The sequence below is a fragment of the Cibotium barometz genome, chromosome 65 (genome assembly GCF_041138505.1).
Source record: "Cibotium barometz isolate CiBa-2024 chromosome 65, ASM4113850v1, whole genome shotgun sequence".
Classification (NCBI taxonomy): Eukaryota; Viridiplantae; Streptophyta; class Polypodiopsida; order Cyatheales; family Cibotiaceae; genus Cibotium; species Cibotium barometz.
Window position 1 is genome coordinate 15,316,387 of NC_141110.1, and position 12,614 is coordinate 15,329,000.

The 12,614-nt window shown below is 39.4% G+C and overlaps 1 protein-coding gene across 1 annotated transcript; it reads left to right on the top strand.

Annotated features, from left to right (window-relative positions):
* The first annotated feature begins 5,146 nt into the window (after nucleotides 1-5,146).
* On the top strand, nucleotides 5,147-7,482 carry LOC147602960 (putative inorganic phosphate transporter 1-7). The gene is made up of 2 exons (XM_086797308.1): nucleotides 5,147-5,208; nucleotides 5,636-7,482. Exon 2 carries the CDS (start codon nucleotides 5,672-5,674, stop codon nucleotides 7,274-7,276), a length of 1,605 nt encoding a protein of 534 aa, XP_086653434.1. The 5' UTR covers nucleotides 5,147-5,208; nucleotides 5,636-5,671; the 3' UTR covers nucleotides 7,277-7,482.
* The last annotated feature ends 5,132 nt before the right edge of the window (nucleotides 7,483-12,614 follow it).

The following is a 12,614-nucleotide window of genomic DNA, read 5'->3' on the forward strand; positions in this document are numbered from 1 at the left end:
CTTGCCTTGGAAGCATAGCCTAAGTTGCAAGTCACATCCAATATTGTACTAGTAATCCTAACTTAAGAATTAATGGACTCTATTATTAGATTAAGTGAGACCAAATGTGTATATTTTGTCCCCCTCATTTTCTCAAACTCATGTACTTGATTATTTTTCCACTACTCTAATGTTCTCTTTTATCAATAAAATATGTGATTTAATTATCCACATCATAGTACTTTTCTTTCACCAAAAAGAAAAATGAATAACTTTATCAACAGTTAGCCATATGTAATTTGAAAAACACAATGGAGAATGCACACCAGTTCTTCATGCTACTTCTAGATTTGTGAAGGGCACAATATAACACCTATGAAGAGATGTTAAAGAACGACAACTTTTCTCTCTGATGAATTAAATAACGTAATAATAGAGCCTTTTGCAAGCATTTGTTTATTTATTTGGTGACTCACTTGGTGTGAGTGAAAAGGTAAACCTCTTTGGTGGTGTGAATGGAAATCCAAACCTTCCCTTCAAGTATTTCCAAAATATATATTCACATTACTATTGAGGAATTAGATGGCTATAGTACTTTTGTGTGTGTGTGCGTGCATGCGTGTGTGTGTGTGTGTGTATGCATGCGCATGCATATGTGTTTACAATACTTTTATGTGCATGTGTGTTTTAAAGATGTAAAAAGCAAACCTAAGTTGTACTCAAGAGTGAGTCAAGAGTGGCCACAACATATACTTCTATAAATATATTACTTGTAACCTTCCATGTGGCAAGCAAAGGAGAGCCCCACTGGCAAGAGGAGAGATCTTTCACATATGAAGGAGAAAGGAGTTTTTTTAAAATTTTTATAAGTATTTTTTACACATGCCTACATGCATTGGGGCTCACAATTAGTTGTCACCATCAAGTCATTTTCTCATTGAATGACTATATATATATATATATATATATATATATGCATGTATGTATAAGAGAGTTTCACATTTTTGAACTTTTAAAAAGGAATGTTCTTTTCCACAAGCCTAAATGCATTGGGGCTCATAATTAGTTATCACCATCAAGTCATTTACTCATTGAATGAGTTATATATATATATATATATATATATATATATATAAACACACACACACACACACACACACACACACACACAAAATATTATATTATGTGCACGTGTGTGAGAGAGAGAACACACACACACACATACATATATATATATATATATATATATATGTATTTATAGGTATGTATATATATATATATAAATAGATCCATATGTATGCAAACATAAACACATGCATGTGCATGTACACAACGCACCACACACACACACATGCACACAAAAAACACACACACGCACACAAGAAAACACATGCACACACACTCGCATGCACGTGCACATACACAAATATGTACACTTACACGCACACACTAACTTAGCCTCACACATACACATACATGCATATAAACTTACATATATATATACACGCATACACACACTGAAATACACAAATACACATGCACACACATCGATAGACACACATGCATACATAGATGCACATGCACACAATCTCACAGACATATGCACATGCATGTGCACACACATAGACACAAAAATGTCCACATAAAAAATTTACATGCCTGCACACACATATACATTTGCATATGCACACACATTCATATATGTGTGTGTGTGTGTGTATAAATATTATCCATATATATTTATATATATTATATAGAGTATAATGTGTATATAACTATACGATATTATATATATATATATATATATATATATATACATATATATATGTATGTATATATATATATGTATGTATATATAGATATATATATGTATATATATATATATATGTATATATATATGTATGTATATATAGATATATATATGTATATATATATATATATGTATATATATATATAGATATATATATGTATATATATATATATACATACATATATATGTATGTATATGTATATATATATATATATACATACATATATATGTATGTATATGTATATATATCTATATATACATACATATATATATATGTATACATATATATATATACATACATATATGTGTGTGTGTGTGTGTGTGTGTGTGTGTGTGTTTCTGTGTGTATGTGTGTTATTTTATGATAAATATGTTGATTTTTATTTAAAATAATTACATATATATATATATATGTATTACAATATTCTCTCTCTCTCTCTCTCTCTCTCTCTCTCTCTCTCCTAGTTAGATATATATACCATATACTCTTTATATAATACAATATGATATATATGCATATGTGTGTGTGTGTGTGTGTGTGTGTGTGTGTGTGTAGATTATACAAAGAGTATAATCTGTATATATCTATAGCGGAGAGAGAGAGAGAGAATATTCAAATACACACGTATATACATACATCCATACATATGTATATATACATATACGTATATATATATATATATATATATATATATATATATATATATATAAAATTTTCATGTCTATTATTTCACAAAATATTTTTTTTTAAAAACCAACAATAAGCCATATGAAAACCATGTCTATGAGTTTGAAAAACATAATGGAGAATGCATACCAGGTCTTCATGCTACGTCTAGATTTGTGAAGGTCACAATATAACACCTATGAAGAGATGCTAAAGGATGGCAACTTTTCTATCATGCCAGGTCTTCATGCTACGTCTAGATTTGTGAAGGGCACAATATAACACCTATGAAGAGACGTTAAAGGATGGCAACTTTTCTATCATAAATTAAATAACATAATAAGAGAGCCTTTTGCAAGACTTTGTTTATATATTTGGTCATTCGCTTGGTGTGAGTGTAAAGGTAAACCTCTTTGGTGGTGTGAATGGAAATGCAAACCTTCCCTTCATGTATTTCCAAAATATATATATTCATGTTACTACTTAGGAATTAGATGGTTACAATACTTTTGTGTGTGTGTGTGTGTTCTACAATGCTTTTGTATGTACTTGTGTGTTTTACAATACTTTTGTGTGTGTGTGTGTGTGTGTGTTTGAAAGGTGTAAAAAGCAAACCTCAAGTTGTCAAGAGTGGCCATAACATTTACCTCTTTTTGGGATGAGCTTGAAATGCCCCTGGTTCACCTCGTGAGAGAGTTCTCCGTGAGCCTACATGCATCATTAATCAGGGCTCACAGATCTGAGCAAAGGCCATAATAATGCCAAGCTTCAGTTATTATGACTTCTGCCTATACTACTATAGGCGATATTTTCACTTGTATAACTAAATCTTATTAATATGAACCCATTTTCTCTTGAAAAAAAACATATACCTCTTAATTCAAGATATCTAATAGGGTAAGTACTAAGAAGTTAAAAAAAGGGTTGTTTTTGGGTTAAAATTTTGTAAGGAGACTATCGTTTTCAATGTCCTTAAAAGTATTTGAGGAGCTTAGGCTTTGTGCATGGTAGCCGGGAATAAATGTAGCCAATTTGGTAGGCAAGAACCCACAAAACGAAAGGGAAAGACACAAAGGAGGTACGTAGTCGACAAAAGCCATGAGCAGCAGTGTTGTACAAACAAAACGCTGACTGCCCCTCCACCACTCCTCTAGGCTCTGCCAACCCCATAGCAAAAATGTCCTAGTGTCGACAAGAAAAAAGTCACGCATGTCAAAATGCATCAGTCGCGTGTACAGATCTAGGGCTATGAACTAGGGCTACATTGGTGAGGGATCAAAAGGCCTGATGTGATCACCTCTGTAAAAGAGAGGCCTAAACATGACCACGTGCATTGCAGAGAGAAAGACTTTGGAAAAACATGGGCCAATGAACACATCGCATTCACCTGAATTGGAGAGAGAGAGAGAGAGAGAGAGAGAGACTGACTAGTTATGAGAATCCAAAGACCATGGCTAAACATGGAGCACACAACACATTAATATAACCTTTCTACAAGCTTTTGTTTACTCACTCAGTGAGGGGATAGACCTGTCCACTGCTCCAAAAAAAAAATTGTTTTTTCAACCCTTAAAACTAACGGCAATTCTGATGTTTAACTTCGATTTAAGACAATTCTTAGGGTTAACCTAGATTTAGACTTGAAAATCGCTATAAATCATATAAATGCCGGGATTTATAACAAGTAAATTGTACAAATTTCATCCCTTAAAATATAAAATTCCAATCGGGATTTCTGAATTTCAGCCGAGAAAATTACATTACAAACCAGGTTATGTGAGCACTCTACCTCGCCTTACCAGGTGATTGGAGAGATATACCTCGCCCTACCAAGTGACTGGAGAGAGATACGTGCCCCCTTCTCTCTCTCACACACCCATACTTGTGTGTATTTGTTACCTTATGTCATTAAATCTTTTATGATACCTGATTGAAGTTTTTTTTATCTTACCTTAGTATGGTCAGCCAATTAATTAATTGCATAGATGGCATGGCTGCAATTGAATTTACCTTAGTTGCCAACAAGTAGCATAAAGTATGAGAGAAAATAAGGTGTTGATTGAAGTATTATATGAGATACTGTAGTTGCTAAGTAGCATACGTATGAAAAAGTGAGATTGGAGAAAATGAGGAGCAGCATATGAGAGTCCTTTTCACCGGCATGGATTAAAGAGAAAATCATCAAGCATTATTTTGTTTCACTAGATTGGTACGACTTTCACTGGAATATAGCTAAAAATTGAGGTTTTTGGTCTGAAGAATTATTCCAAATTTGAATAGGCTCCATGTTAAAGCCAACCTATCTTTTCAGGAGACCTGCCTCCGTCTAGGAATAAAGAGGATGGCCTGAGCTGGCCTTCGCGGAAAGGGAGCTACTACAGAGTACAGCTTATATTAAAAAAAAAGCTCCTCATAAGGCATCTTTGATGTTCCTTTTCTATAATGGCGAGCTTCATAATTAGGTAGCCTTTAAGAGTACGCAGAAAATTACCCGCATGCTCCGATGTGGTCCTGAGCAGCTAGAGGAGTGGTCATAATCACATTATTTAATTTCAACTTAGGACAAGGGAGAGGGTATCATCATATCAAATCAGGACCACTCTCTTGATCTGGGCCTTGCCTAAGAATATTACAACAGTGTTGTTAATTAGGCAGTCTGGCATAGCTGCTTAAAAGTATAAATACGAGTGGTGAGCTTGCATCTAATGCATGGCTCAGTACCCGGACTCTTGTTAGCATCCTCATTATTAATGTGCTGCTCCTCTCCTTGCCTTTTTTTTTCCTTCTTCTTTTGTGTGCATTGCTTTCCTAATTTGATTAGTGCAGTTTTGCATCATTAAGGTTAATTCCGATTAAGCTTTGTATAATGTTGTGAACGTGCTAGCTCATGTGCTTTGCATGCATGAAACCTTACAATTATAGAATTCTTATTATTGTTAAGCGCCGGCTTTGATGTCTTTAGCCATGAGCAATATTTCAATAATTAACACCTTAGCCTAATAATCAAACGTAAAAACAAAACGAGGTGAGTATTTCAATTAAAGGTGGCGATGATAACAATATTACACTACTGCTTTTCGACCGCAAGGAGCCATGCCTTGTGTAAATAATATATCACAGAAGCTTAAGTCATGTTTTCTTCAAAGAATTCGCTTTAATCATGCTTTCACAATTGGCAGTTGTGATCGCGCCGAGCAGTAAGAATAGGGAGAGACATGGCGAGGTCACAGCTGCAGATGTTGGCGGCCTTGGACAAGGCTAAGACTCAGAGCTTCCACTTCACCACCATCATCATCGCCGGCATGGGCTTCTTCACGGACGCCTACGATCTCATCTGTGTGTCCACCGTCACCAAGCTGCTCGGCAGAATCTATTTTACTGACCCGGCATCCAATGTGCCGGGCACCCTCCCGCCGGCTCTGAACGCCGCCGTCAACGGCATTGCTCTGCTGGGGGCCTTCGTCGGCCAGCTCTTCTTCGGCTGGCTGGGCGACAAGATGGGCAGAAAAAGGGTCTACGGCTTCACGGCCCTTTTAATGATTTTTAGCTCCATGGCCTCGGCGCTTTCCTTCGGTTCCAAGCCTCACGCCGTGGTGGGCACGCTCTGCTTCTTCAGATTCTGGCTTGGCTTCGGCATCGGCGGCGACTACCCCCTCTCCGCCACCATCATGTCGGAGTACTCCAACACCAATACACGTGGCGCCTTCGTGGGTGCCGTCTTCGCCAATCAAGGCTTCGGAATCCTGGTCAGCGCCGCGGTGGCAACCGTGGCAGCCTCCGGTTTACGGGCGCAATACCCAGCACCGCCGTTCAGCGTCAACCCTGCGGCGTCCACGTCAGACGGCGCCGACTACGTCTGGCGAATTGTTTTCCTCTTCGGGTGTCTGCCGGCTGGCTTGACGTACTATTGGCGTTCTAAGATGCCGGAGACGGCGCGTTACACCGCGCTGGTAGCGGGCGACACGAAGCGGGCTGCCGATGACATGGCGCGGGTTCTGCAGAGGCAGTTCGATGCCACGTCGGAGGATGCTGCCAAGCTGGACACGCAGCCAGACTACGCCTTGTTCTCCAGGGAGTTTTTCTCAAAGCACGGGCTACACCTGCTGGGGACCTCCAGCACCTGGTTCTTAGCGGGTCTCCCATGGTACACACTGAACCTCTTCGAGAAGGACGTGCTGACAGCAGTCAACTGGCTACCGGCTGCAACCACGATGAGCGCCATCGACGAAGTCTACAAGATCTCGAGAGCGCAAGCTCTCATAGCACTGTGCTCAATAATTCCAGGCTACTGGTGCACCATTCTCTTAATTGATCGCATTGGCCGCAAGCCCATTCAGCTGCAGGGCTTCTTCTTCATGAGCGCCTTCATGCTGGCGCTGGGCCTCCCATACAACCACTGGAGAGACCACAACCACATTGGCTTTGTGGTGATCTACGCCTTCACCTTCTTCTTCTGCAACTTCGGGCCCAACACCACAACCTTCATCGTGCCGGCGGAGATTTACCCCGCCAGGTTCCGCACCACATGCCACGGTCTTTCCGCTGCAGTGGGCAAGCTGGGGGCTGTGCTAGGAGCTTTTGGCTTCCAATTCTCTGCGCAGGACCCCGACCCCAGTAGGGATGATGCCGGCTACAAGCCAGGCATGGGGGTGGGAAAGACCTTCGTCATGCTGGCGGGCACCAGCGCGCTTGGCTTCCTCTTAACTTTTCTCATCCCTGAGCCCAAAGGCCTCTCCTTGGAAGACATATCAGGTGAGACAAGCCAGCAAGCAACTAGGACTACACCACTTGACTACGAGGCAACGGAGTCTTGTGTGTGATGCAAATCAAGCTCGCTGGTTTTTTCCGGCCATTTCCTTTATCTAATTGTCGATGTAATTTAGCACAAGGATATACTGTTCCACTTTCACGGTGGCTCCTAAAAATATAATTTATAATGTTACTACTAAGGATCAGGCTTGATCAAAATGTACACAAGCTACTTGACCATAGATTGTTATAGAACTATGATAACTTTGTTCACAAAGATGTTTTGTTATATCATGCAAAGTGTGTCATAATAAACACATGAAAACGCTCTAAGGTGTGTAGGATTATCCTACATGTAGGAACATTGCAAAAACATGGGAAGTCCAAGAGCCATAAGTACATGGCCACAAGTTCAAGCATTAAGCAAGTATGTTCACGAAATTTGTAACTTCCCTATTTGGCATTAAGCTCAAGGTAAGGCCACTTCATTAAGTCCAGTGTTATCTTATAAAAGATAGACTTCAGTTACAAGATGGTCAAGCGTAAGCAAAACCATGTTAACCAACAAATTGGATAACATACCCCCTTCCTAAAGGTGATCGCATCCTCGTATCGCATTCTTGCACTACAACACATCGCGAGCACTGCAACGTTTTTTAGCAGTGTTTTTGAAGCATTTTTTGGAAGGGAAATATCAAGGGTTTTAACATTACTGAGCAGCGATTTTTTGATTACGACACGAATAAAAGACATGAATAAAAACCATGAATTGCAATTGTCCTTTTTTTTTTTGTATTTGTCAAGTTTTACATTACATGTGTCCATGACGATGGGTAGCACATGAATTTGTGTTAGTTTTACTATGTCTATATTTTAAAAAAAAAGAGCTAGGGCAGAGTAGGGAGTCTTGTGCAAGCTCCCTAATCTGCCCCAGTTTTTTTTTTACTATGCAGTACTTTCATTGCTGAGCAGTGAAATTTCGCTGCTTAGTGAACCCGTTGCAATGAAAATAGTAGTGAAATGGGTTCGACATCTCCCTACCCTTCTAGTTATAAAAGCGTTTTTATTTTCGTTGCTACACCCTCATTCTATTGTAGTGTTAACACCAAGCTCAGGTGGTGAAGATGCTCCAACAAAACACAAGCAAGCAAGAGAGTGGAGAAGAGGGAGAGCTCATAAGTATTCTATTTTAAGAGAATGAATACGTATTCCTTAATGTCCAAAATAACTTATATTTAAGCTCAAGAGTGTCTATGGCCTCTAGAACGTGAGTTAAAGCAAGCTCTAGGAGGGGTCACATTTATTATAATTTTTACTCAAGTCAGGATCATAGAGGAAGAGCAACATGACCAGTGGGGATTATTAATCACTAAACTTGATTACAAAGGCACAAAAAGTAAACATGTATCTTTTGAGAAAAGGTTACTTGAATATATGATTTAAATCCAAGAGAAGCTACAAACGTTTATAGCCTTTTCACATAGGGACATGTGTCACTTGCTTTCATTCTCTTTTGACACATATAATTTCACTAGTGACTTTATGGCGCATGACTTGCCACACCGTTCCCTAAGATTTATGCTTCAACCTTAGGCTATGAGATCATTTTTCTAACACCGCCCCTTAATCTCATATCCCTAGACCTGGGGTTGACTTTTAGAGATACAAATGAGGTGAATTTTAACCCTCACCTAGGTACTTAAAAAGAGAGCAATGGTCCTGGATGGGAATAAATACAAGACACCATTTAGAAAAGATTCTGAACCTTTGTGAAGATGATTTGTTGTCTCTTCAGTGACCTCTGTGGTGTTTGCCATGTGTTCCTTCTTCTTCTTAAAGTAGTGTTAAAAACCTAAAGATCTCCCGAGCTAATCACTATGAATAAACATGCATAAACTAGGCATACACTCATCCACCCGACCACCCCCGAGCCGAAGGGTGCACACATAAATACAATAAAGCACCACATACCTTACCTTGGTGTCCCATACCACCAAGAGATATGACTCTATTCCAGCAGCACATAGCTCTAACATCGAATGACAATCGGAGTAGATACAATGCTCTACACAATAGAACATCCATTGACAGTGCTCCATGTCTCTATTATATAGGAGGACCCTCAAGTGACTCTTGACTCTCCATTTCCATGTGTGACCCTTGGTTGCTTGACCCTAACCTCAACCCAAGGTTAGACCTAACCCTTGCCCTATTAGAGCATGTTTCCATGCTCCCATGCTCACATGCCTAGGGTGGGCTAGCCTCCTAGTATATGCACATATAATGTGCACATAACAAGTAGCAATCTTGAATCAAGTGTCAAAGCTTGCCACATTAGGTGCACTTCTTGAATTTTTTATCCTTGGTCTTCTTTTTTATCATTGGTCTTCTCAAAGGTCTACTCTCCACGGGTAACATTAGTGTCACTCTTTTGTCCCCCTTCCACCATGAGAACTTATACTGGCATCAAAGGTGGGATCTGCTAGGTTCTCGAAGGTTGTCACCAAGGTATTGAATTCCATGGGCATAAGCTCTTCACACAATAAGACTGGCAATGTCATCGTCTTCTCTACAGCAACATCAATACTTGCTTAGCAAGTGCATTATGCCCTTAAATTATTCACTTGTGCCATGAAAAAATCTTCAAACTTCATGTCCATGCCATAAAATTGAATCTCCTAAGTTGCGTGCTTTTGCTCTAAAAAGCTTTTCCAGGGTGGTCCATGCACTATGAGACTATGAGATGGTGTTGTAGCTGCAATGTGATGAATGAAAGAATCATATAATCTTGTTACAAATATTGCCAAAGCTCTCTCATCTCTACTCTTCCATGAAGAAATCAATAGTGGTTTGTACCTCACAATTCAAAACAATGCTCCATAAGCCTTCGTGTGTGAGCATAAACTTTACTTTCATTTGCCAAGTGAAAGCCATTTGTATCAAACCTTTCTATTGTGAGTGAAGTGCTTATGATGATGATAGGGGGTCTTAGCTCTTGTATTGTGAGGCCCGTGTTTGCTCCTTGTTTACAAAAACATGATTTAATGCTTGAGATGACTTGAACCAGTAAATGAATTATCTTAAGAGAAAAATCTGAAAATGGTTGAAAACAATTTGTGCCATTAAACAGCTTCTTAAAGCTATGTGAAAATGAGTTTCATCAAATGTGCATGGGAACATCCTCTAAACAAAGTGTGAATGGAATGTTGTTTTAATCTTTAGAAAACGCCAAAAATGTTTTTTTTTGAACTTACCGAGATTTGTGATCACTTGCTCCGGTGTTGAATGCGTTTGTGTAGAACTGCGTCTCTATTACTGTGTGAGATTTTGTGTGTGGAGTTGGAGAGCACCTTGCATAGAGCTTCAACTCGCTGGTGTGCAGCTACTGTTGCAGCGCCAACGGGAGCTTCCACGCTAATGCCTGTCTTGTTTGCATCAGCTACTAAATTTTATGGTAGCTATACTCGCTTAGCAAGCCGGCCGCTTGCTTTCGCTTACTTTTATTGCTGCTGGTTGCGAGGTTATGTGATAATCAAGAATAAATTAGCCTTTACTAATTTGTCTCTTCGCTAAAAAATCTCTTCACTAATTTGTCGCTGTGATGGATCCGATGATGATGGAGATGACGCCTTCTCTCTGCTCTGCAGGTCTGCAAGAGCGCGTGTTCGATGCAGGATGCGTAGTTAAAGTGCTAATCAAGCAGCCAATCAATTAATAGCCAATTTATATGGCGATTTCTGAGCGGCAAATTTTTTTAAGTGCAGATTGCGGAGGAAAGCACATAAAACTTTAATGAGACAACCTCATACACAACACACAAACCTTATACACTACACACACCTTTGGTCTTAGGTAAGGAAGGTGAGTGCTCGATGTGGCATGGCTCATCGTCATCTATAACGTCTCTACTATATGGTATCTTAGATTCCCATTTCTGGAGTCACACAACACTCTCCAAAGTTGACAACTTCTTTGCAAAGAGAACTTATCAGGATTGGTACCCTTGAGGACAAGAAGGATGTGAGGCCTGCTATGTCTTGCGGTCCATATTCATATACACTCTGTGTTGTAGGACTTGCCATTAAAATGTGTAGTGAGTAGTCCTCCTTAGGAGGACACAGTGGCTCCGAAGGGGATAAAAGAAACTCATCGCAATCAACTCGGAGAAAATATTATGATGACTCGTTAAAGGCCAACTTTTGCCTCCTTGTATGAGTCCTCTTTCAATGCATCTATTAATTTTGGGTGTAACTGAATTGGTTCCAAAGGGAGAGGCTTTGAAACTAGCTCTTTTTGAGGCCTCTTCTAAATGGTCATATGTTTGGTCAAGGCCTTTAGAAATCTCTGAGGTTCCCTCAGAAGTTCTATGATTGGCTATGGGATAGGGTCCCATGGGGGGTCACTTAGTGTAAGATGTCTATATCACGTGTGTTCAAGGCCCCTTTTATAAACCCCTATGTAATTACTTAATGGTAATTATTATTATCCCCTGTGTAATTTTTTATGAAATTATAAATTCTATTTCTGTAAATGTATTTTTTTTGAAGAGAACCTAAAAAATATTCTTATGTAAGAGACAAGTGATAAACACACTTCAAGAATCTAGGTAGCATTACCCGATCTTAATCTTAGATGTAAATTTTGCGAGGGTGGAGTGTATGGATCTCGAGATGGAGCATGTTAGTGACCAAAAAATGAGGTAACCAAGGGCAGCCACCAAGAGAAAACTCCCCCCCTCCCCCCTCCCTTTGTACTAGGTGGGATTCAAATTCGGCTTACTTGCTTTGGGAGCCCAATGCATAACCACGATGCCCACACACACTTTGTACCTAACTCTATCCTTGTTTACCCTATATCCAAGTAAACTGTTGAGAAACTAGGTCAAGGAGCAAGGGAAGGGCAAGAGCATGGACAATTAGGCTATGGAGCTATGGAAAACCCTAAGAACTGGAAGAGAAGGACACATGAGCTACAGGAGAACCCCATGATCTTTTTCTTGATAATGTGATGATAAGAAAGTATAACTATCATGATAAAAATATAACCTAGAACTTTGGTCTGAACCCAAAGTTATAGAATATAAAATAAATTGCTGCTTCTAAAGTGATGTACAACCAGGCTAATTTTACCATGTGAGTGACCTAGTATCATCTGGAAGTGATGGGCTCACTCCTCATGTGGTTGTATCACAATACTATCGTCATATCTCCAATCCACTATCTAGATGTCCATAAGCCATTTGTGTAACTACCCATATCTTAGCACTTAAATGATGTGTCTACCACATCCAACCATGTGATCTGACATCATAGACATGATATCCATATACTACTCCATCACTCTGCCACATCAACCTGTAAAATGTACATCAACATGCCATCTGGAACGGACCTCCAAAAGTGCTTCTCG

Excerpts from the sequence above, each read along its gene's own strand:
- LOC147602960 (XM_086797308.1), top strand. The coding sequence starts at position 5,672 with ATGGCGAGGTCACAGCTGCAGATGTTGGCGGCCTTGGACAAGGCTAAG.